At 41.8% G+C, this 26,295-nt stretch overlaps 1 protein-coding gene across 4 annotated transcripts in view; it reads right to left on the reverse strand.

Moving 5' to 3' along the window:
• ZFAT (zinc finger and AT-hook domain containing) overlaps nt 1-26,295 on the reverse strand; it is a 202,908-nt gene that overhangs the window by 20,636 nt on the left and 155,977 nt on the right. For all 4 annotated transcript variants that reach the window (XM_063079198.1, XM_063079196.1, XM_063079195.1 and 1 more), the window contains 3 exons: nt 18,294-18,412; nt 10,070-10,196; nt 7,143-7,273 (listed from right to left, as the gene is read on the reverse strand). In XM_063079198.1, the coding sequence (XP_062935268.1) occupies nt 7,143-7,273; nt 10,070-10,196; nt 18,294-18,412 (377 nt within the window). The remainder of the gene's footprint in view (nt 1-7,142; nt 7,274-10,069; nt 10,197-18,293; nt 18,413-26,295) is intronic.

Consider the following 26,295-nt stretch of genomic DNA (forward strand, 5'->3'; position numbering starts at 1 on the left):
TGGGATTTTGAAGGAGATCATGGCAGCATAATTCTGTGCCAAGCCAGGCTGAGGGTCTGCGTGGGGGATGTGGGCGAGGACCTGCCAGTCTGAGGCACTCTTGATTGCTCCTTTCTGGTGTACCCTGCCACCAAGGCACCAGCAGACAGCTTGGAAGCATCTAGCACATACAGGGAAAACAATAAACAAAAGAGAAAAGTGGCAACCCCAGGTGACACTGAAGAGAACCCAGAATGGGCAGGCAGAGGGTGTGACCCCCCAGCCATAAGCCAGGAGCCAACTCCCAGGTGGCAGGTGAGCTGCCCCCGTGGGGATGGAGATAAGGTCCTGACGACACGGAGCGTTGCTAACAACAGTTACTACTGAAACAGTTACTCCCATGGAAGGAGGTTACAATGACAATGGCTTCCTCACTCCTGACCAAGGGGACTGGGATGGATGCTGGTGCTCAGGGGGGTGACCTGGGGGTTGGAATGGCTGTGCTGGCATCTCCTCAACTATGCTTCTCTCAAGGACCTGCAGGGCATAGCTTATTCTTGAACCTTGAACCAAAATATCAAGGTAGAAATATGGATCTACCAACATATGTGTGCTTTCCTGAAGCTACCGAACCACCATGAACGTGTAAATCAAAACAGTCTCTATAACAACTGAGAATTTCACCCCTGGAGCAAATAATAACCTTCCACTGACAGACAGACCCTCACACTCTGAAAGGCACTTGTATGTGTGTGATGATTAATTTTATGTGTCAACTTGACTGGCCCACAGTGTTCCCAGATATTCGGTTACACATTATTCTAGGCATGACTGTGTGAGGGTGTTTTGGGATGAGATTAACATTAAATTGGCAGACTGAATAAAGCAGATTGCCCTCCCTAGTTTGGGTGGGCCTCACCCAATCAGCTGAAGGCCTGAATAAAATCTATGGGCTGACCCTCCCCCAAATAAGAGGGAATTCTTCCTGTATAACAGCTTTCAAACTGGGACGTTGGTATTTCTTCTGCCTTTGATCTCAAGATGAAGCGTCAGCTTTTCTTGGGTTTCCAGCTTGTTAACTGCAGATCTTGGGATTTGTTAGCCTCCATAATCACATGAGCCAATTCTCTATTCTACACACACACACACACATGCACGCACGCACGCACGCACGCACACACACACACACACACATGCGCACACACACACACACACACACACACACATACACACACGCTATTGGTTCTGTTTCTCTGGACAACTCTAACACCATGTGTTATCTCATTGGGTCTCAGCAAAGTAGGAATGGTAACCGAGTCCCAGAGAAGCCAGCTTGGCAAAGTGCGTGCTGCAGGATATCTCACCTGGACTATGTTGTTAGATGGGCCCCTGTACACAGGGGAAAGTCCCGGCCAGTTCGCTTGTGGCACGGACTGAAAGGTCACTTTATTTTTCAAAAGCAACACAGTGAACAAATGATCCACAGCACTTTGCTTGCAATTCAAGGATCTTCTCCCAGACAGGCCCTCTCTTACTCCCACAGGTGGACACCCTGCAGCTGCCACATCTGCAGTTTAGGGGTGAACCCTTGGCAATAAAAAACAACACAGAATTGTTTCTAAAACACTAAAAAGACTGCGGATTATCATAAAAGTAACCTAGTTAAATCATCCTGACCTTAGAAGAAATATCCTTTGTCATTCTAAGGTGTCCTTATACTCATGATAAACACCTTGAGGAAGAGAAGAAAGGGCACAGTGTGGTTGAGGGCTTGGTGGGCCCAGAAATCAGAAGCCCACAGCAAAAGGACATCATGTGCTGAGAAGCAACACAGAGAGGAGACTGAGGCATGTCTGGGACTTCGAATTGCTGGCGCACAGTTACAGCAAAGCAAGTCATTTACCCTAAGTGGGGCCTCTTCCACCACCTCTCCCACCTCCCATCACTCAGCCAGCACTGACCACCAGCCCTGGCTCCCACCCAACTCCTCCAAGGCTCTGCTCAGGCACCATGAAGTCCACAACACCCTCCCTGCCCAGCCCCTGTACCCATCCCAGACCCAGCTCAGGAAGTATTTGTTGAATGAAAGAATAAATCATTTCCCTTGCTTGACTATTTGCCTCTTGAGAGCAGACGCTATCTTCACTGTGTAGCTCAGTGCGGTAGGCAGAATGACGCCCACCCACCCAAAGCTGTCCATGTCCTAATCCTGAAACCTGTGAATATGTTACCATAAACGGCAAAAAGGACTTTGAGGATGTGACTATATGAAGGATTTGGTGATGAGGCAATTATCCCACATGGATAACCCTGGACTCTCTGGGTGGCTCCAGTGTAATCAGAAGGTTCTTATAAGGAGGGAGGTAGGAGGGTCAGAGTCAGAGAAGACAATCTGACCATGAAGGCAGAGGTCAGAGGGACTGGAGGTGAGAAGAACTCAACCTGCCATTGCTGGCTTTGAAGGTGGAGGAAAGGAAGCAGGAGTCAAGGAATGCAGACATCCCAAGATGCTGGAAGAGGCCAGAAGGGAATCCTTCCCAGAAGGAATGCTGCTCTCTTGACACCGTGATTTTAGCAGAGAAACACATTTCAGACTTCTGACTTCCAGAACTGTAAGGTAACAAATTTGGGTAGTTTTAAGCCATTAAGTTTGTGGTAATTTGTGACAGCAGTGATAGGAAACTATTGCATCCAAGGACTGAACACATCGTGGCTGCTCAGAAAATATCTACTGAATGAATGGTTGTAAATCACTAAGTAAAATGTGACTTTTAGTCTCTAAAACAAACGTTAATCCATAAGAACAGCAAAGAGTAATTTAAGCCAAGACTCAGTAGTGATGACTGTTGCTGTTATTATTTTCTTAAGTCTTCTTTTTCCTTTAAATAACCAATTTTGACTCAGAGATGCTCATGATAATATTTCATATGCCAACGGATCTTACATCTGACCTATTTAGGTGATTCTGTTAATCAAATATAAATTTCCTCTTCATAAAATCCTAAAACAAGACCTAACAAAAAGAAAAAAGAGAGAAACCAATTTATTTAATGAAAACGGTTTGGTCCTAACAGACGCACACTTAGTTGCATTCAAAGTTCTCATGTGTGCCTGTCACCTGGCTGTGAGGGGCATGCAAGGATTCTTCTTTCTGAGCATTTCAAAGAGATCAATCCTCGTGACTCTATTTTTGATGCTGACACTTGAGAAAAGAGAGAAGGGACAGGGAATCATTGAGGACAATTTTTTGTATACAATGGAAAATTTAACTAAATTACAGGCCAAATCTTTTCCTTGTATTTTTTAAAAGCAAGAAGAAAATAAAGAAATAATTTTTCTCAGCTCTTTGCTATGCAACACTGCCAGTTTACAGACAGGCCTGACACTACTTTCATCCAAGAAACCAAAAACCAAGAAGACTTGGGATTAAATCACCTTCAATGAGCACAGAAGAATTTTGGTATATACGATGCTTTTCAATAAACATTAATGAATCATGAAAAAAATAAAAATTATAAACAAAGCATGTAACTATTTGTTTACATGGGAAAGAAATCTTGACATTTTTGAACATCCAGAACCAACTAATGTACAACCTAGAATTCATTTCTGGCCCAGTGAGAGGTACATATAAAACAGGAAACTTTAAAAAGATCTCAAAATATGCTATCCAATATTAATTTAAACATGTTTTGCAATATACACCATGTGTTTTATGATGAGTCATTCTTAGCTCTCTTCTCTCCAGTACTGATTTATAAGATATAACTGGAGAGTCAAAACATAAAACCCCCAGCACAGTCAATTCTACTTAATAAACATTTCATGAGCAGCTCCTCTGTGTGATGCCTTGGATTGGGGCAAGAGAAAGTCCCCACACTGTGGGAAAGGGAGAGCGTTACTGCTTTCCAAAAGGTGTGCAAGAGTTCACATTTCAGTGACTTCAGTACACACTTTAACTAGATATAATTTCCTGACTGAAAAATCCTAGACCAGAGTATAATTAAAAGAAAAAAACTGAAACCAATTTGTCTAATAAAACAGCCACATTTCAATTTAAATGGTAAGACAATTAAATTCAGGGGGCATTCTTTCACCAAGGAGATCCTGAAACACTGCAATCCCTATGCCATAGGAGTGGGTGTTTAATGTCTACCTGCCCATCAATCCATCCATGCAGTCTCCTGTCCATCATTTATCAGCAGCCTCTGTGAGCTCAGTGTGGAGCCAGGAAGACAAGGTAATGACTAGGACATACACCTTCTTGGGGAACACTTCCAAATGCAGTTCCTCACAACTGTGTTCAATAGCACCCTTCTTAGCCCTGTGTTTGCAATATGAAAGAAGATTCTCTGAAGGGTGCCACTGTTTTCTCCTCCTGTGAACACATTTTATTAGTTTACATCAGTTGTACTGGATTCTTATCTGCCTCATTCCTTACTTCACTGTCAGTGTAATGCCTTGAAGCATATCTAAGCTGTATCCTAAACCCCATAACCTCAGGTATCATTGTATTGCCGGCAATGCTCAATAAATCATGTCCCTGAGTAGCAGCAAATCAATCAAGTTCTTAGAAAGAAGATGCAAATCACAATGAGTAGCACCTTCTTGCACTCTCAGAAGGATATGGCATGTAAGAAACATCCAAAGTCCTCCTGATCCCGTCCCAATTATACCCTTCCTGGAGTACCAGGTCTAGCTCTGGCTTCCACATGTCAAGATGCAGGTGAAGAGTTTCAGAAGAGATTTATAAGCCAACCTGAAGATTGCAGTGTAGAAGACTGGGAGTATATGAGTCTGTTCCCGATGAGTGCAGAATACCAGGTCACTGCAGACTGAAACATCCATTGCCTACTGCCGACTTCTGTCCAAGACCTCCTTGTCAGAAACCATACTATAGAGGAGGGTTTTGAGGATGTGCAATTCAGACATTCATTTACATATGCTAAGTCCTAACTGGGGATCAAGAAATCCAGAGTTGAAGCAGAATGTACTAATTCCCCCAAAGAATTACTTAGAACATCATGCCTCACACTTAGGGGACAGCCGTGGAGACAGCATTGGGACATCCACTCCTGACTCATCAAAGGCAAGTTGCCAGGGACACATCACTCAGGGGTCCCTATGTGACAATCTCATTAAGAAATATCTTTGTCAGTGCCAAGAAAAGTTTACCCCTTTACTGTCTCATGTTTCCTTGTTGTTTTCTATTATGAAATTCAGTACCAAATATATAGTCAAATTTAGGTAACTCCAGTAACACATACTTCTTCTGGGTCTCTACTCAAACGTCAGAGAGATCTTCCCCAACAACTCTTTATAAAACAGCCCCATCACTCAGCATCCGGGAAATGCAAATCAAAAGCACATTGAGATACCATCTAACCCCAGTTAGGATGGCTAAAATCCAAAAGACTCTGAACGATAAATGCTGGCGAGGTTGCGGAGAAAAAGGAACTCTCATCCATTGTTGGTGGGACTGCAAAATGGTGCAGCCTCTATGGAAAATGGTATGGAGGTTCCTCAAACAATTGCAGATAGATCTACCATACGACCCAGCTATCCCACTGCTGGGAATATACCCAGAGGAATGGAAATCATCAAGTCGAAGGTATACCTGTTCCCCAATGTTCATCGCAGCACTCTTTACAATAGCCAAGAGTTGGAACCAGCCCAAATGTCCATCATCAGATGAGTGGATACGGAAAATGTGGTACATCTATACAATGGAATACTACTCAGCTATAAAAACGAATGAAATACTGCCATTTGCAACAACATGGATGGACCTTGAGAGAATTATATTAAGTGAAACAAGTCAGGCACAGAAAGAAAAATACCACATGTTCTCACTTATTGGTGGGAGCTAAAAATTAATATATAATTCACACACACACACACACACACACACACACACAAAACCGGGGTGGGGGGAAGAAGATATAACAACCACAACTACTTGAAGTTGATACGACAAGCAAACAGAAAGGACATTGTTGGGGGGGAAGGGGGGAGGGAGAAGGGAGGGAAGTTTTGGTGATGGGGAGCAATAATCAGCCAAAATGTATATCGACAAAATAAAATTTAAAAAAAATAAATAAATAAAACAGCCCCCAATCCACACAACTCAGCCCCACGCCCCTTCCCCCTTTCTTTGTTTTACAATTATCCACTGAACTTGTCCACTGTTTGACATCTTTTAGGTCATACTGGCTTATTCGTGTTTTGTCCTTTTCCTCACTAGAAAGTAACCACCACGACAGCAGACACTGCTTCTCTCCTGGAACACCAGCAACTAGAACACCTCCTGACAACAGCAGGCACTCAATAAATACTTACTGAATGAATCGATAAAAGCATGGGTAACTGTATAAAACTCTATCGTCTGCATTTCAACTTTCTCCATGAACTTAAACTTTCATTATAAATCATATATTCCCCTAGTTCTGATGTGTTTACTATTTTTGGTTTTAGTTTTTAAAGTATTTATGTAAGCCAGCTTAAATCTTTTGTAAAATGGTGTGAGAGTTAGTAGATAGAGAGATAGGTATAAATAGACAAAAAGGATGATCTAATTATCAAGCACAGATGGTGAAGTCTCTACTGAGGCTAGAAGAGGAAATGAGCCAAACAGCATAACTATTAATTAAGTAGAGGAACCTTTATTACAAAACTCACCAATCTCCTCCTATCACCTCAGTGTCCCATGTTGATCCGATCAAGTGATGTTAACTATTTTAAAAAGCCAGTCCATTGGGAAACCCCCAAGGCTTCCCTGGCTGTCCCCACACTCCCCACTAGTTCCACTGACTGGTGGGATCCTAGGCACTGGGAGGGCTGCTTTTCACCACATATGTGTCTAGATGTGTCACATTGTGCTAATTTTCACTCTGGGGTTCTTTGAAAGGAAATTAAGGAAGAGTTTCCAGAATGTTTAAAAAATATACTATACTTCTCCCCTAAACACTACTCCCTGCCCCATAGAGAGCTACTGAAGACACAAGCCCATAATAATCGGAGGTAAAATAAGAAAACTCATGAGCCTAGACAAATTTCATTCCAAACTCTCCCTTTGGTAAGTTAAAGACTTGAAAGCATGAGGGGGAGGAGGACAGAGGGTAGGGGGCATGAGGGCAGAATATCTAACAGAGGAGGGTCTGTACCTGCTTCACCACAGTCACCGTCCCGGGTGCCATGGCGACCACCGAGGCGACTGCAGTGGCGTCGTGGGTCTCGGTGCCCAGCTCGATGATCTGCTGCAGGATGTTCACAGCTGTGGGGTCAAGTCGGTCGCCTTACAAGGGAGAACAAACAGGAGACCATAAGGCCACTGATGCTGAAGGACGCTGAACTCAAAACTATTCGCTTGGGTGATACCTTCTCCCAAGGATGCACAGGCTCTCGGTGATCACTCATTTTGACAACAGAAACAATTTGCATAATATTTTTCAGCTTACAAGGCATTTTCTATAAGAACATCTCAAAACCTCAAGCAACTCTGTAGGGAGATGACATTGTGATTATTATCCCCATTTCATAGATGAGCCACTTGGGTGCAAAAAAGCCAAAAGACTTGCCTTGGGCCCTTGGGTTAATTATATCACAAAGCCAGAACTCAAGCCCAGATGTCTGAATCCTAACTTGGTGACACAAGACTGCCCCTCAAAGTGGAACTCTGGAGGAGTACCAGCCAACATATCAACTGCAGACTCACAGCAGAGTCAACCTTGAGCACACAGTAGGTGGTCAATGAAAGTGTATCATGTACATTACACAAGTTATGGGCAAACCCCCAAGGATGTCTCAATTATCCAACCCGAGGGCTTTAGAATTCCAAACCAACTTAAGCTTGGGGTTCTACTTTAATCATCTCAAAGGACTGAACTCTATAGCATCAGGGCAGCTATTTAGTACCCCCTGCCTGCCTTCTCCATCTGCCTGACCATCTGTAGCCGTCCTGATCATACCCTGGCCCCAGTCACTGATTTATTAAAAGGGAAATTACTGCTTGATCTCCACATCGGCATAATATTTTGAAGTGTCTGCCAACATTCGCATCCTCACGGGCAGCTTTCTGTGGGCCACGTTCCAATGTGAGTCAGTCAGTAAGAGATCAGAGAAGGGGACTCAGGGTGTTCCATGCAGAAGGTAGCAATGGGCAGGTGACAGAAGTAATGACTTGCACATGTTCACAACATATCCCCTAGCACCCCCCGCCCCCATGCCAATGCCCCCTATGGGTGTTGATTCAAATGTGACTGGCAGCTGAGAATTCCAAATACCCAAAGACTAAAACACTTACCTGTAAAACTCACTGAAGTGAGGCTTTAATTTCTCACTCACTTATTCCCTCAGTAACCATTTATCAAGCCCTCACTGTCAGCAGGAACTGTAGTTCCTAGAGGGAACACAGACTGGGGTCTAACACTCTCTCCCCCTACTGCTTCCAGGGCTCATAGGCTCCTGCGACAGACTCGTAAGCAAATCATTGTAGCAGCCGCTAGGTTCCACATCAGGAGGGCATTAGGGGCAGAGTGTAGAAAGTCAGGTGGGTTGATGTACATGCAGTCTGAGGATGAAGATGAGTTGGGCAGAGAAAATGCTGAGAAGGGGAAGGGACCAGACTGTAGCACAGGGAGCACTGGAGTGTATGGTGAGAAGCGCAGCCCATGCTGAGAAGTGCAGCCCATGCTGAGAGCTGCAGCGCCTAGCTGAGCTCAGTACAGCCCAGGGGCAGGGTGGCAAGAAGCAGGGCAGCATAGGCAGCCAGAAGCCAGTGCAGGTGACCTGGCTTACTGAGCTGCAGGGTGGGAGTTGTGTTCCAAAAACTGGGAAGAGACACTGGAAGTTGTGTTCCAAAAACTGGGAAGAGACACTCCTTTAGAAGGAGTGAGAGTGTGTGTGTGCATGCGGGTGTGAGTGTATGCTCACAGGCCATGAAGGCAGGCTGCATTTTGCAGGTCTCGAGCAATCATTGATGTCACTGAACATTAAGAAAGGAAATGCAAATTCAGATAGAGCCTCACCTCTGGGAACCACATTTAGGAGCCTGGGCCTCAACTCTCGCATCTGCAGAAGTGGAGGCAATCTCCCGAATTCCCTCAGCACAGCAGGCAGTGAACACAGCCATGCCAGTTAATCTTCCCTGCACTGATTGGCCCACAGGAGTTTCCTGTGCATCTTTTTTACAACCTGGGGCTTGGGGATTTAAAAACTAGGCTAAAACGGTCCTTTCCTAACTCCTATTTCCTATCACCAGTTGACTTCACCTAATGCTTGCCTTTTAATCCCACTCACTTGGCCTCTGTCCCCCAAAATACATACAGGGCTGTGGTATGTAACGTTAACATGTATTCTGTTCACATTTTGAAAAGAGCATCAAGAAAAACTAAGTATATTGCCCAATTGCCGCAAGGATGGCACAGTGCTTTGTTTTTTAAAAACTGATCTAACGTCTGAGAATAATGACAGTTGATGTAAACATCCTAATTAGGTCTTGTGGGAAGAACTGGGGAGTGAGCGATTCTGGGCCCACTGGTCTGCGAGGTGGCCCACCAGCCCACCACAGTCTCAGTCTCTCCACCACTTCACAGAGCCCACGCCACCCTCTGCCACTACCTGCCAGGCCCCTGTAGACCCTGGAAGAAGACCCTAGAAGAGATGATCATGAGGAAGCATGGAATGGGGACAATGCCCTGACGAGAAGTCAGGAGACCCAGATTCCAGAATTAGCTCCAACAACCAAAAGTGGGTGACCCTCGGCCAACTATTTACAACGGAAAGTGACCTGCATCTGTGAAGTGAGAGTAGTAAGATCTCTCACAGGGCTATCCTGAGAATTAAATGTGGTCAGACAGGAAATCTTGCAACCCTGTTTTAAAGCTCCACCTGTGCTGTGGCTCTATTCTGGAACATTTTCAGAGGCAGAGGGTTCTGGTATCTGACAACTGGACTGCTCTGCAGTCTGAATGCTGGCTCAGGGATTAAAGTAGGCCTACTTATGGACATCAATCATTTGCAAATCCATTCATTTTGCATTCTACTAAAGACCAGTTCTGAGGTGTCAAGGGAAGATGGGGCATGCCCTCACCACTCTCGGAGGTGTATCTGAGATCCTGCAGTGCGGCCACAGCTTCCTGTGTCCCCTGAACATCTTCCTCGGCCTCTGTGATGTGGAGGTACTGGGTGGAGGGCTCCTCAGGAGTTTCTGTTGCTGTCTAAATAAAAACATAATACTTAAGTGACCTCTAAAAGATCAACTGGTACCCAGCAGTCTCAGGATAATGTATCAAGACAAAACAAATGAACATGAAAAAGCAATGCTTTGCAACATCTCCCCTGGCATCCCTGAGAAATCAGTTGCTACGAAAAATATACTTCCCAAAGAGAAAACCTCTTGGCAAGTACCTCGATCTTTGAGACCAGCTTTGGTAGAAAGCTTCTTGCTACATATTCTTGCTATAAGGAACAGAGTATGCTATTCATAATCAGAAATTTGATAAACTCAGATATTCTTGTATATGCTCTTCTAGTGGCTCTGCTGTCTCCCCCCACTGCTACCAATACTGCCTCTAATCTGCCCCTTCCACGGGGGCTTCGTGCCATGTGGCCAGCAGAAGAAGGGGCACAGAAACGGAGCAGCCAATGGTGGGAAGGAGAGGATGGGTAATTATATAACACAGATAAAGCACAGGTCCTGGAACACAGGAAGAGAGCAGGAAACCTCAGCTGTTCATGCCATTCTCACTTCTACATGGATACGATCAACAAAACTGACAACAAGAAATATATCTGTACAAAATCAGGACTTGTGTTGATAGGAGGAGCTAAAGTGGCATTCACAGGCACCTCATACCTCAAGGAGAGCAGAGGTAGAACAGAATTTTCACAGAACCAGGTATCAGTAGTGATCTCTTTCTGGAAGGGATGGGGAGTGCAGCACAACGGTAAAGCAGGAAGCATGCATGACACCAGTGAAGAACAAAAAGCAGCACTTCAGACAAAGTTTATAGGAGCCAGAGTTATGCTCTGTAAGCACTTATCAGTAATTGACACAGAGGTTCAGAATAGTGTGCAATTACTCTTTTACAGCCAACTGGCCAAGTTTATTTAGGTGTTTCCAGCATGACATATAGCAGACACCCAACAAGTATCTGATGAGTGCATAAATGAACAAACAGAGGAACATTTCCTTTCAAGTACTATTAAGTGATGTGTTAGCCAATGCTGGATCCAAGCAGCGCCTGAGCCTGTCAAAGGACAGGATGCATGCTGAACGGCTCCTCTCGTTCTGGGAAACTCCGTATAACAGGGACTTCCACGAAGAATGGTACTCTGCAAGGCACTCCTGGGAGCCAGTGACAGCCCAAATTCCTAGAGTAGGCAGCTTGTTATTCTACTGGTGACCCCCCTGTGCCCAGCCTCCTGGGGCTGCTATACAGCCTCACTTATGGAGTCCAGTACATGGCCTTGTGTCAACTCTGCTTAAGGTGGGTGCTCAGCTCTGCTTAAGGTGCTAAAATCCACTGGAGGTGAGGCCTTCGGTGGAGCAGGACATGACTGCACACATTTATAAAAGCACCTACTGACCAAGATGGATTGAGTTTCACACCAGGAATCTGTACCCCAATGCCTGTTTTGTTAATGGAGAGCAAATCCTTGTAATATGAATGCGAAATACTGGGGGATTAATTGTTTTACCATAAAGACGTAAAGTTGACGATACCATCATCGACATCAACAACAATCACAGCAGCTGCCATTTACTGAGGACTTGTGGGGATACAGACCTTAGCATTTCATACACTGTTTCCCTCAATCCTTTCCACCCCTCAGGTATTATTAACCTACCATATGGACAAGAACACTGAGGCCACAGAGATTAAACAATGGCTCAAGGTCAAGCAGTTTCCAGGTCACAGAGACAGGATGCAAAGTGAAGTCTGTCAGACTCCAAAGCTCATACATTTTTTAAGAATTCTTTATAAAACCTTTCAAACACACACAAAAGCCGAGAGATGAGTATAACAAACCTCTATGTTCCCTTCACCCAGTTTCAACAATTTATCCACTCAAGGCCCGTCTTTTTTCACCTCCACCTCCACACACTCCATGCCCTGCCCTTGGGTTATTTTCAAGTAAATCCAGAAATCATCATTTCCTCTATAAATATTTCACAAGGTATCTTTAGAAGATAAAACTCTTTCAAAACATTACAACATCACTGTCACACTCAAAACGTGACAATAAATCCTTAATATCATCAAATACCTAGGCAATGTTCAAATTTCCCCAATTACTTCATTTTTTTAAAACAGTTTGTTTAAATCAAATCTAAATGAGGCTCACACATTAGAACTAATTGATATGTCTCATAAGACTTTTAAAATCTACATGCTTTTCCTCCACTTCTAGCCTTTTCTTCTTCTTGTAGTTTATCTGTTGAAGGAAGCAGGCCATGTCCCTTCCAGAGCTTCCAACAATCTGCATTTGCTGACGGTGTCACCATGGAACCATAACATGTTCTTCCATCCACTGTATCTCCTGTACGTTGGTAGCTGCCTATAAATGTAAAAGCTTAATCGGATGTGGTTTCCCTTTTTGGCAAGAATGCTTCATGGGTTATATCGTGACCTTCCTTCAGGAGACGTACACTGCATGGTTGTCTCTTTTCTGTAATGTTAGCAGCAACTGATGACCATTGCTAAATCTACGACACCATTAGCAGGCTGCAAAATGGTAATATTCTAATTTTTCATGTTTTGGCTGAAATACTTCTAAAGGAAAAACCTCCTCTCATCAAATGATTAGTTATGCTTTATATAGGGTTTTGGTGGTTTTTTTAAGGTAGAATAATTGCTTGCTTCTTGGCCTTACTTTAACAATTTTCAATGTAGAGTTTCTCTAGCATCCTACAAAGGTAATTGAGTTATTTTTTCCAAATATCATTACAAACTCGTGGAATGAAACATATTTTATGTTTCACTGTAGTTGCTAAACACTAAAAACAGCTTCAGAATTACAATATCTCTGTCATCAACCCTAGTATAACTGAAAACAATGCAGTTTTTACAGTTCTTTTTGCTCTTAGGTGATGTCCCTCTTTGGAGGTACAATCGAATTACTGTTTTAGTCTCTTGAAATAGTCCTCTCTGTGTAGTTATGCCACCAATTTGTAGGATGATTTATTTCATTTTACTCTCAATGTTTAAGACTTGCTTTTTTTAGTTTAATTTGGTTTTATTACATAAAATATTTCCATGATATCAGAATAAAATATATACAACAGGGTATGTTATGTTTAGCTTCTCTCCTTGTCTCTTCCATCCTGTTCTTTGCCTCCCTTCCCTACATATAATGCCCACCTTTTTTTATTTTTAATAACTACTTTATTTTGAAATAATTTTTGACTTAAGTGTTGCAAAGATGTACAATGGAGAGTTCCGGTATACCCTTCACCCAGCCTCCCCTAATGTTAACATCTTACATAATCGTGGTACATTATCAAAACCAAGAAATAAACACCGGTACTGTACTATTAACTGACGTACAGGTTTTATCCAGATTCCACCAGTTTTCTCATTAGTGCCTTTTTCTGCTCTTCCCATTGTGCATTTGGTCATTATGTCTCTGTAGTCTTCCATGGTCTGTGATAGCTCCTCCTACTTCCTTGTCTTTTATGACCTTGACACTTTTGTGGGGTATGGGCCAGGTATTTGAGGATACATATCATTTGGATATGTCTGATGGTTTCTTATAATTAGACTGAGGTAGGGGATTTTTGTAAAGGACACCACGAGGTGAAGAGCCCTTCTCATCACATCACCTCAGGTGGTCCATGATGTCAGGATGTTTTATTACTGATGGCGCAACCTCCATCACTTGGTTAAGGTGATGTCTGCCCAGTTGCTCCACTGTAAAGTTATCTCTTTTCCCTTTGTAATTAATACCTACTTGGAAGGAGGTATCTTGCGACTATGCAAATACCGTATCTTCTTAAACTTTTGTCTAACTCTAGCATCCACTGATGGATCTTGCCTGCAGCAATTGTTTCTTGTTCCAAAGGTGCCTTTCTATTTCCCTCATTCCTTCCACATTTATTGGAATTCCTTTGTGGGGAAGAGTACTTCCTTCTTCCTCATTTTTTTTATTCGATCATTTATTTATATCAATGTGAACTCATGGATATTTATTTTAAACTTTGAGTCATAATCTAATACTATCATTTATTTCAATACTCAAATTCTCCCAGCTGTGGCCACTAGGAGCTCTTTCAGGTTGTCTCCTGTGTCTTTTGACATATATGTTCTCATCTTTATTTCATTTATTCACTCATACATTCATCCATCCATCCACCCATCCATCCACCCATCCATTCATTTATTCCGAGCATGTCATTACTTTCTAATACCACAAGATGCTCCAGAATCATACTGTATATTTTCTGCCTCAGCCCTGGAATCAACCACTTTTCCAATGGCTCCTGGTTCCTTTCATTAGAGAATGCTATTAGAAACCAAGATCTAGGCACTGGATATGCTCACTGCTACTGGAATGTCACTGCTTCTAGGCCCTCTCAGCACAAAAAAGCTAGGCAATACGTGTATGAACACAAACCATATATTTTTTTAATGATGATGCTTCTGACACCATCCAATCCAGTACTACAGGTTTATTCTGGCTGTGCCCCTACACTTATTTGTAACTTCTTTCTCCCACAATGAGAAACCCGGTTCCCACTACCTATAATAAATTTACTTATTTGTTCAATCATAATACATACATGAAGTAGTTTCAGAATTACTGACCCATACTACTGTCAGAAACACATTTACTAATTAGATCACAGCACTTATCTACGGTTCTTTTTATCTTTAGCCTCAGAGTATCTGGTCAACACACTGCTTCCCAAAGTTACCTCAGCTCCTTTCTTCCCCACCCCCTTCAGTGTGATTATGTCATTCATCTGTGACACAGTTTAGATTCATTAGTCATGTATACTTTTCTTAAGTTTTTTATTTATTCTTTGACATTTTTAATGTAAACAAAACGCACATATGCACACACACGCACACACACACGCGCGCGCGCACACACACACACACACTTTTCTTAACCTCACTTTTTTCACATTACACACATGCCCTGGAGATCATGCCACACAACTATACAGGGAAAACCTTTCTTCCTGTTCCCACCACACGGTTCTTCATTATGTAGTTGTACCATAATGTATTTGTCCAATCTCTTATTAATGGACATTATATTGTGTATAGCCGTGTGCTATTGTCAATAGTGCTGCAAAGAACAGCCTTTTGCAGACACCGTTCTCATTTTTGCCAGTGTAACTTTGGTATAGTTACCTAACACTGGGATTGTTTAGCTGATGGACAAAATAATGCATATGTAATTTTGCTACATATTGCTATCCCCATCATGGGGTTGGATCATTTTACATTTCCACCAGCAACATATGAGAGCATATTTTCCTGAAGCAACTCCACCAGAGAAGCCTCTCCAGCAGAGATGACGTCAAATTTTTGGATTCCTGTCAATCACATATGTGAGAAATTCTAACTCAGTCTAGTTTTAGTTAACATTTCTTTTAGTATGTGTGAAGCTGATTATGTTTTCAAATATTCAAGGTGATTTGCATTACTTTTTCCATGAACCTTTCTTATTTCTTGCCCATATTTCTATTGGGTTGCTGATGTTTCTGATCACTATTTTTAGAGGCCTTTAATTAAGTATTGATTCTCTGTGATATGACTGAAAATATTTTTTATCATTTATCTTTTTACTTGTTTATGAGTTGTTTTTCTATAAGACTTTTTAAAATTTTTCATGCAGTAAATTTTTTCAAACTTTTACCTCTTATTAAATCTGGATTTTGAATTATAGTTAGGAAAGTTATTCATAGACTGTTAATAGATTAATTCACTCATGCTTTCTTCTTCTTTTTTTTTTTGTCTTTTTTTGTGACCGGCCACACCGTGCTCAGCCAGTGAGCACACCTGCCATCCCTATATAGGATCCGAACCCGCAGCGGGAGCACTGCTGCACTCCCAGCGCCGCACTCTCCCGAGTGCGCCACGGGGTCGGCCCCATGCTTTCTTCTAGTACATAAAACATCACTGCTTTTACAGAGATTGTAAATCTGATTCTTTTGAAATTTGTCTCATATAAGTTATAAAAAACAGACCCAATTTTATTCTTTTCCCTGCAGCTATTTAGTTATCCTACCGCACTTATTAAAAAGCCCATCCTTCTACCAACTTGAGACCCCATCTTTATTATAAACTAAATTTCCATATATCATTGGGCCTATTCTGAATTTTCTATTCTGTCCCATTAGACTGTCTTCTCATGCACAAATACCACCATGTTTTAGTTCTAGAGGTTTCACAACATGTTTTCATACCTGGTAGGATTCTCCTCCCACTGCTGGTTTTTCCCGAGGTTTTCCTAGGTATCTGTACTTATTCTTCCAGATGAATTTTAGAAATCAACTTGGTTAGTGCCAGAAAAAATCTAGTGGTATTTTTGTTTTGATCATATTACACTGATAAATTATCTCATAAATTACCTGCAGGAGTACTAACATCTTTATGACGTTGAATGTCCCCATCCATTTGTTCAACACTAAGTTTACATCCCTTTCAGGAGTTTTACAATTTTCCACAGTTAGATTTCAGACATTACTTATTAAGTTTATTCCTAGATTTATCTGTTTTGGGTTTGTTTCCTATAATAGGTGAGGTCTTTGCTTCCATTCTATCTTCTGACTGATTTTATATACATATGTATGTGTGTGTTTGTGTACATATATGTGTGTATATACACACATATAGACCTATATATTCACACACATATATGCATGTGTGTGTGTGTATATGCTGATTATTGTACGGTGATATTTTAGTTTAGTCTAGTTTAGTTTATGGTGATCTTTTAATCTGCTATTTAATGTTTGTAGCAGATTTTTATTTATTTATTTTTTGGGGGGGATTTTCTTAAAATATAATCAATCCTATCATATACAAACAGAAATACTTTCATTTCTTCCCTCCTTTCTTTCTGTCTGCTTTGCCTTGTCTAACCACACTGGCTGATGCCCCAAAATGACATTAAAGAGTAGCAGAACTAGTAGGCTTTTCTTATTTTTGACTTTAGTGGAAAACCTCTAGCGTTTCCCAGTGATGTGAGATGCTGACTTTTGGGCTGAGACAAGCAAATTTTTTTCATCTCAAGGAAGCATCCATCAAATTTTACTTTATTGACTGTTTTTAATCAGTGAATATTGAATTTTCTCAAATGCCTCTTCTGTATCTATGAAGATGAACATTTCATGTTTCTTCCTAGTTCTATTATTATGATGGATATATTAACATATTCCCTCCTACTGAACCACCTTTCCCTTGCATTCCAGACAATCCCCATATGGTCATGATGTATTATTTTTTTTCATGTACTGTGAATTCTGTTTTGAAGCCTTTACTCTTAACCTCTGGATGCTCTGTAAAGTCCTTAGATCAACTGGAGATGATTTTGACCCCCAAGGGACACTGAACATTGGCAATATCTGAAGACATTTGTGGTTGTTTCAATAGGGGCCAGCAGGGGCAGGGGAGCAGCTAGAACGACACTACTGGTATCTAATGGGAAAGGCCAGAAACACAGCTGAACACCCTATAAGGCAGAGCCTAACCCTCCCTCCATATCAAAGATTTATCCAGACCAAAATGTCAACAGCACTCAGTCTAAGGAACCCTGCCTTACATACTGCAATTAGTCCATGGTAGTGAGTGACACCTTGTATTTGAAAAGAGATGGCTACTGGCTCTCATAGTACAGATGTGTTTTCTGCCAGGGGACACATTCCAACTCCTAAGGAGAAAAACGAAGAAGGCAGGTAGGAGCACAAGCCCTCACTGAGGCCTCGAATCAGGAAGTGGAGCCCTTCCCACCTCTCTCGCTGAAGATGGAAATACACTCCTTGCCTTCCATTCTTCTTTCAGATGCAACATCTAAATCTCTGGATTTGTGAATAAAATAAGTAAATATGTCAATGAAGTCAGCACAAACCTTCACAAAAGTGTCCAAATTCAATCCACAATAAGAATTCACATACACAGGCCAGATCTCACCCAGCCATATGCCTGGGAAACAAGACATGATTTGAAAGGTTTCAGAGATTTTCCATCCAGAAAATCCAATGCTCTGATGAATGGCTGTCTGTGCCCTGTAGTGGGCTTGCCTGGGATGACATTTGTGTTTAGACATGTCAAGATCAATACCATACTTTAACAGGTTACCTCTAAGTTGGGGTCACCATCAATTTTCACCACCTTCAATCCATGTTTGTTCTTCAAGTGCCTGTTGAACTCCCATTTGGTGCCATATACAAAGTTGCAAATAGGACACTTCAAACCACCTGAAAGCACAGACAGAGGTAAAAAGAGGTGTTCACAGCACATAAAAATGCAACAGTTCCTCTTTCTATCCAAATGCCTCATATCTATGAAGTGTATTATTCTGTCTCTAGCACTTACATTCAGTCCAAGCTTACTTTACTACTGGAACACAATAGCTACAGTGTACATATTTTTCAGGGCAGAGATTTTAAAACTTAATGTACTTTGCCCATTTATTGAATAAGCGTTTGTGAAGAGTCTATTATGTGCTTACTATTTTAAATGCCAGAGAGAAATAAATGAGTAACATAATTCCCCTGGCCAAGTAGATAAGTGGCTTAAGTCATTCTTTACTTTTTCTTTTGTAAATAACAAATAATTTAGAAAACAAAAATAACTAAAGGGCAATATCTGCTTTTCTCAATCTCCTTTGTCCCAAAACAGTAAAACCAGAAGCCAGATTCTCAGTCTCCTTCACATTAGAAGCCAAGTCATTGGTATAAATTCCCACATGAATTTCCCAGTAAAGAACAAATTAAAAAGCTAGTCACATCCTAAAAATGTCATTATTTATTGAACTGATTAAATTTTGCACATGTTCCAGGAAGTGTTCAGATGCTTTAACTAAGAGAATGTAAAACTCTAGGTTAAAAAAACAAAACAAAACTGGAGAGTCACACAAAGACTATCTTTCTAAAATTATATCAGAAGCAGCAACCAAATTGGAAATTGGACAGAAACCTCTTTGAAAATGTTGTGCCTTCAGAAGTAAACTCCAGCCTCAGGAGGCTGATCGTGTCCTGGTATCAGGCCTCCAGTCTACTGGTCAGAGTCAGGCTAACTGCTAGCACCACCAGCCCCACACTGAGCTGGGCCCAGGCAGTGAGCACGTCGCCAAAGTCTCCATCACCACGGCTGTTTGGAACTTGGAGGCCTAGTCGTAAGCTCCTCAGCCCTTTCATCCTTTCCTGCCCCTTCTGCTCTATGTTTTCTCTACTATGATCCAGCGGCTCCTCCTCTCCACACCAATCCTTTCACTGCCTCCTAGAATCTCAGAACCCACAGGCAACAAAAGCCCCAGCATATCCTCAGCAGAGAGAGCTTGCTCCTCCCCACCACCTTCAGCCATGCTCTCTGCTGAGTCCTCTCAAGTGGAGGCTGCTCATGAGCCTCAGGTAAGGAAGAGGCTGGCAATGCCCCCTCCAGCGTGCAGCAGGAGCATTCCTCAGTTTTGATCCTCCTGCCCACAGGGACAGATCCATTGGGAACCTGGTCGGGCACCTGGGCTCTCTCCCTGCTGTCCCTCCCCACTTAAAGTCTATAACATCAGTTGACTTTAATGCACTAAACTCACAGTTCTTTGACCTCTTCCACCCCTAGAACCTTCCCTACCACTTCACTACTTGTGAATTCCCATCCAGTCATTCACACAATCATTTAGCACCACGCATGGAGCCAAATCCAAACACCCCATTCTAATGGCCGCTGGCCCTTCTGCTCTCTCTCCCCCTTTCACTACCATTACTCCTCAACCAGTTTAGACCCACTCCCATTTTCTCCCAATCCACCCCTCCTTTCTCTGCTTCCCTCCCCAGAGAGCTGGCGCACCAGAGCCCAAACCCTAAAACTTTCATGCTCAGCTGCTTGTCTTTCTCTCAAACTTCATGGCAAATCCACAGCCCAGAATCAATCCAGCCACCAGCCTGCCTTGCTCTGATGCTAGGATGCTGAGGCAAATCACAAAACCATATTTATTTCTACTGCCACGTTTCCAACCTCAAAGATTTCTCTGGCCAACTCTTTCCAATGATCTAGAAGTAACTGCAATTCTCCATCTCCTCATTAAGTCCCTTCATTATCACACATTCTGCTTTCAAACACAACACAAGCTCTTGCCTCCTACTTCACGAGAACATCAGGTAAGAACTGCCCCCGCTTTCTTGTACTACAAAATTCTGTTCAACTGCACCCCCCTATGCTGGGACTGATCCCATGTGTGGATGACATTTTCCTTCCTCTTCAAAGACCCATCCCCTCTTCATCCTTCTATAGCACTGATTCTCAGCCCTGTTGGACTCAATTCCCTTTCTATAACAAATAGTGTACTACTGCTTTATTGTTCTGAAATGAAATTTGTAGACAATGTAACCTACTAAGACATTATCAGTGTAATGCTAACATAAAAGAGAAATAGAAAAAAATGTGCTATATAATAAACTGATATATATTTTAAACTGTAAATGGTCAGACACAATTACAGAAGTTTTTTAAAAGTCCCTGAAGTTTCTAAAATCCCCCTGGGTGCAAGTGTCACGTCACTGAGCACCCTGGTCCAAAGGTCTCCTGACCTCACACCCACCTGGTTCCCCTCACGTGTCTGGGCCCCCTACTCTGTCCCTCTGCTGGCTCCTGCCCACTTCCCAGCCCATGCCCCCAGGCTGAGTGCCCAGACATTCTTCTCCAGTTCCTCCTCCTGCCCCTCTAAATGGGGTGTGCACAGGGCCCCCCTCATTCCTAGGGGACTTGTCATACTTTACATATTAACCGTAAGCTGATGCCTGCCCTACTTGTAGCTCCAGCCTAGACGTCTGCCTGAAACCCAGCCTGAGATGCCTGTCCAGCAGGTACCTCCCGACAGGCCCAGACAGAACCACGTGTTCTCAATGCCCCCACAGCCCTCCCAGCCCATGCCACCATAGTCCTTCACACAGATGGGAGCAATCGGCTCCTGACTGCTGTCCCACAGCCACTGTTGGTCCTCCACTGTTGGTCCACTCCCCACCAAGCACACAGAATGCTCTTTTGATAAATCATGTGTCTCATGTGTAAAGCCCTCCAGTGGTTTTCTGCCACACCTGGTACCAAATCCCAACTCCTCACCGTGGCCTGCAAGCCCCGCGCAACGTGTCCCCGGCTCACTCTCTGACCGTGTCTCCCTCCCTGTGCTCCCTCATTCTCACCTTCCTCGGCCTTCCACACTGACTGAGCTCACTACCTTCTCAGGACACCTGCCGTGCCTCCTGTTTTGGAAATCCTCCTCCAACGTCTCCACTTGACCTTGCCTCCCCCCCACTAGGGTCTCACTGGAGCATCACCTCTTCAGAAAGGCCATCCCTGACACTCCTGGCTAAGGCGACCCCCGAACACACGGAGCTGTCACAACTGGATTTCCCTCCTGTATATTTGCCATCACAATGATCAGTTTGAAACTGTATTATTCATCTTTCCCATGCATTCTCATGAGGGCAGGGACTTCAGGGACTTCATCCAGCCTCCTCACTGCTCATGTCCCAGCACCGGGCATCTGGAAGGTCCTCAATCAATATGTCCTGACTCATCGGCTCTGGGTCTCAGCCAGAGACCAAATCCTCTTCTTTTTTTTAGGTCTTTTCCAACCATCCGCCAACACTCCTTGTATTTCTGCCCCCTCCCTCTGTACTCATCTTTCCCTTCAACAAAGTATGTTCATCCTTACACAAAGATCAAAAACAAAAAAAAAAACAAAACAAAAGTCCATTACACTGCCTAGGTATAGCCCGACCTTTCCTCTTTCCTTCACAGCCAGGAGTCCACAAAGAGTCTCCATTTCTTTTTTTTTTTATTTATTTTTTATTTTTATTATTTTTATTTTTTTATTTTTTGAACTTATAAAATAACTTTTTTTTTTTTTTTTTTAAATTTTATTTTGTCGATATACATTGTGGCTGATTATTGCTCCCCATCACCAAAACCTCCCTCCCTTCTCCCTCCCCCCTCCCCCCCAACAATGCCCTTTCTGTTTGCTTGTCGTATCAACTTCAAATAATTGTGGTTGTTATATCTTCTCCCCCCCCCCCCCCGGTTTGTGTGTGTGTGTGTCTGTGTGTGTGTGTGTGTGTGTGTGTGAATTTATATATTAATTTTTAGCTCCCACCAATAAGTGAGAACATGTGGTATTTCTCTTTCTGTGCCTGACTTGTTTCACTTAATATAATTCTCTCAAGGTCCATCCATGTTGTTGCAAATGGCAGTATTTCATTCGTTTTTATAGCTGAGTAGTATTCCATTGTGTAGATGTACCACATTTTCCGTATCCACTCATCCGATGATGGACATTTGGGCTGGTTCCAACCCTTGGCTATTGTAAAGAGTGCTGCGATAAACATTGGGAAACAGGTATACCTTCGACTTGATGATTTCCATTCCTCTGGGTATATTCCCAACAGTGGGATAGCTGGGTCGTATGGTAGATCTATCTGCAATTGTTTGAGGAACCTCCATACCATTTTCCATAGAGGCTGCACCATTTTGCAGTCCCACCAACAATAGATGAGAGTTCCTTTTTCTCCGCAGCCTCGCCAGCATTTATCGTTCATAGTCTTTTGGATTTTAGCCATCCTAACTGGGGTTAGATGGTATCTCAGTGTGGTTTTGATTTGCATTTCCCGGATGCTGAGTGATGTTGAGCATTTTTTCATATGTCTGTTGGCCATTTGTATATCTTCCTTAGAGAAATGCCTACTTAGCTCTTTTGCCCATTTTTTAATCGGGTTGTTTGTTTTCTTCTTGTACAGTTGTTTGAGTTCCTTATATATTCTGGATATTAATCCTTTGTCAGATATATATTTTGCAAATATTTTCTCCCACTCTGTTGGTTGTCTTTTAACTCTTTTAATTGTTTCTTTTGCTGTGCAGAAGCTTTTTAGTTTGATATAATCCCATTTGTTTATTTTTCCTTTGGTTGCCCGTGCTTTTGGGGTCGTATTCATGAAGTCTGTGTCCAGTCCTAGTTCCTGAAGTGTTTCTCCTATGTTTTCTTTAAGAAGTTTTATTGTTTCAGGGTGTATATTTAAATCCTTAATCCATTTTGAGTTGATTTTAGTATACGGCGAGAGGTATGGATCTAGTTTCATTCTCCTGCATATGGATATCCAGTTATCCCAGCACCATTTGCTGAAGAGGCAGTCCCTTCGCCAGTGAATAGGCTTGGTGCCTTTGTCAAAGATCAGCTGGCAGTAAGTGTGTGGGTTGATTTCTGGATTCTCTATTCTATTCCATTGGTCAGTGTGTCTGTTTTTATGCCAGTACCATACTGTTTTGGTTATTATAGCTTTGTAGTATAGCTTAAAGTCAGGTAGTGTTATGCCTCCAGCTTTATTTTTTTTGCTCAGCATTGCTTTGGCTATGCGTGGTCTTTTATTGTTCCATATAAATGTCTGGATAGTTTTTTCCATTTCTGAGAAAAATGTCTTTGGAATTTTGATGGGGATTGCATTGAATTTGTATATCACTTTGGGTAGTATGGACATTTTCACTATGTTGATTCTTCCAATCCAAGAGCATGGGATATCTTTCCATCTTCTTGTATCCTCTCTAATTTCTCTCAGCAGTGGTTTGTAGTTCTCATTACAGAAATTTTTCACCTCCTTGGTTAACTCAATTCCTAAGTATTTTATTTTTTTGGTGGCTGCTGTAAATGGGCAGGCTTTCTTGATTTGTCGTTCTGCCTGTTGACTATTGGAGAAAAGAAATGCTACTGATTTTTGTGTGTTGATTTTGTATCCTGCTACTGTGCTGAAATCATTTATCAATTCTAAGAGTTTTTTTGCAGAGGTTTTAGGCTGTTCGATATATAGGATCATGTCATCTGCAAACAGGGACAGTTTGACTTCATCTTTTCCAATCTGGATGCCCTTTATTTCCTTCTCTTCTCTGATTGCTCTGGCTAGTACTTCCAACACTATGTTGAATAAGAGTGGTGAGAGTGGGCATCCTTGTCTAGTTCCTGTTCTTAAAGGAAAAGCTTTCAGCTTTTCCCCATTCAGGATGATATTGGCTGTGGGTTTGGCATATATGGCTTTAATTATGTTGAGATACTTTCCCTCTATACCTAACTTATAGAGGGTCTTTGTCATGAATGAGTGCTGAACTTTATCAAATGCTTTTTCAGCATCTATAGAGATGATCATATGGTCCTTGTGTTTGAGTTTATTAATATGGTGTATCACATTTATTGATTTGCGTATGTTGAACCAACCTTGCATCCCTGGGATGAATCCCACTTGATCGTGATGAATAATTTTACGTATGTGTTGCTGTATTCTGTTTGCTAGTAATTTAGTGAGGATTTTTGCATCTATATTCATCAAGGATATTGGCCTGTAGTTTTCTTTTTTGGTTATATCTTTACCTGGTTTTGGTATCAGGATGATGTTTGCTTCATAGAATGAGTTTGGGAGATTTGCGTCCGTTTCAATCTTTTGGAATAGTTTGTAAAGAATCGGTGTCAATTCCTGTTTGAATGTTTGGTAAAATTCTGCTGTGAATCCATCTGGTCCTGGGCTTTTCTTTGTTGGGAGCCTACTGATAACAGCTTCAATCTCCTTTATTGTTATTGGTCTGTTCAAATTTTCTACATCTTCACGGTTCAGTTTTGGGAGCTTGTGTGTGTCCAGAAATTTATCCATTTCCTCCAGATTTTCAAATTTGTTGGCGTATAGTTGTTTATAGTAGTCTCGAATGATTCCTTGTATTTCAGATGAATCAGTTGTAATATCGCCTTTTTCATTTCTAATTTTGGTTATTTGGGTCTTCTCTCTTCTTTTTTTTGTTAGCCATGCTAATGGTTTGTCAATTTTATTTATCTTTTCAAAAAACCAACTTTTTGATTCGTTGATCTTTTGAATTGTTTTTTGGTTTTCAATTTCATTCAGTTCTGCTCTGATCTTAATGATTTCTTTCCATCTGCTAACTTTAGGTTTGGATTGAGGTGAAGTGTTAGGTTGTTCACTTGCCATCTTTCTATTCTTCTGAAGTGAGCGTTTAATGCGATAAATTTTCCCCTCAATACTGCTTTTGCAGTATCCCACAGGTTTTGGTATGATGTATCATTGTTTTCATTAGTTTCAATAAATTTTTTGATTTCCTGCTTGATTTCTTCTTGGACCCATATGTCATTAAGTAGAATGCTGTTTACTTTCCATGTGTTTGTATAGTTTCCAGAGTTTCGTTTGTTATTAATTTCTAGTTTTAATCCATTGTGGTCTGAGAAGATACATGGGATAATTGCAATTTTTTTGAATTTATTGAGACTTGATTTGTGACCTAATATGTGATCTATCCTGGAGAATGATCCATGTGCTGCTGAGAAGAATGAATATTCTGAGGTTGTTGGGTAGAATGTTCTGTAGATATCTGCCAATTCCAATTGGTCTAGAGTCTTGTTTAGATCTTGTGTTTCTCTACTGATTCTTTGCCTAGATGATCTGTCTAATATTGATAGTGGGGTGTTCAGGTCCCCTGCTATTATGGTATTAGTGTCTATTTCCTTCTTTAGGTCTAATAGAGTTTGTTTTATAAATCTGGCTGCTCCAACATTGGGTGCATACATATTTATGAATGTTATGTCTTCTTGATGGATCAGTCCTTTTATCATTAAGTATTGTCCCTCATTGTCTCTTTTTATGGTTTTTAGTTTAAAGTCTATTTTGTCAGATATAAGAATAGCTACTCCAGCTCGTTTTTCTTTTCTGTTTGCATGGTAAATCTTTTTCCATCCTTTCACTCTTAGTCTGTGTGAATCTTTATGGGTGAGGTGGGTCTCTTGTAGGCAGCATATAGTTGGGTCCTGCTTTTTGATCCAGTCAGCCAGTCTGTCTCTTTTAATTGGGGAATTTAAGCCTTTTACATTAAGAGTTGTTATTGAAAGGTGTTGATTTATTCCTAGCATTTTATTGGTTGTTTGGTTGTCTTAGGTGTCTTTTGTTCCTTGCTTTCTGATTTACTGTTTGTTTTCTGTGTTTGTTGGTTCCTTAGGCTGTAGATAGTGTTTTTGTTAGCTTGTTTTCTCTTCATGAATGCCATTTTTATTATACTAGCGGGTTTAGATTTTTCTTGGGTTTTTATGGCAGTGGTAGTTATTTTT

Source organism: Cynocephalus volans, chromosome 15, assembly GCF_027409185.1.
Source record: "Cynocephalus volans isolate mCynVol1 chromosome 15, mCynVol1.pri, whole genome shotgun sequence".
In the NCBI taxonomy this organism is placed as follows: domain Eukaryota; kingdom Metazoa; phylum Chordata; class Mammalia; order Dermoptera; family Cynocephalidae; genus Cynocephalus; species Cynocephalus volans.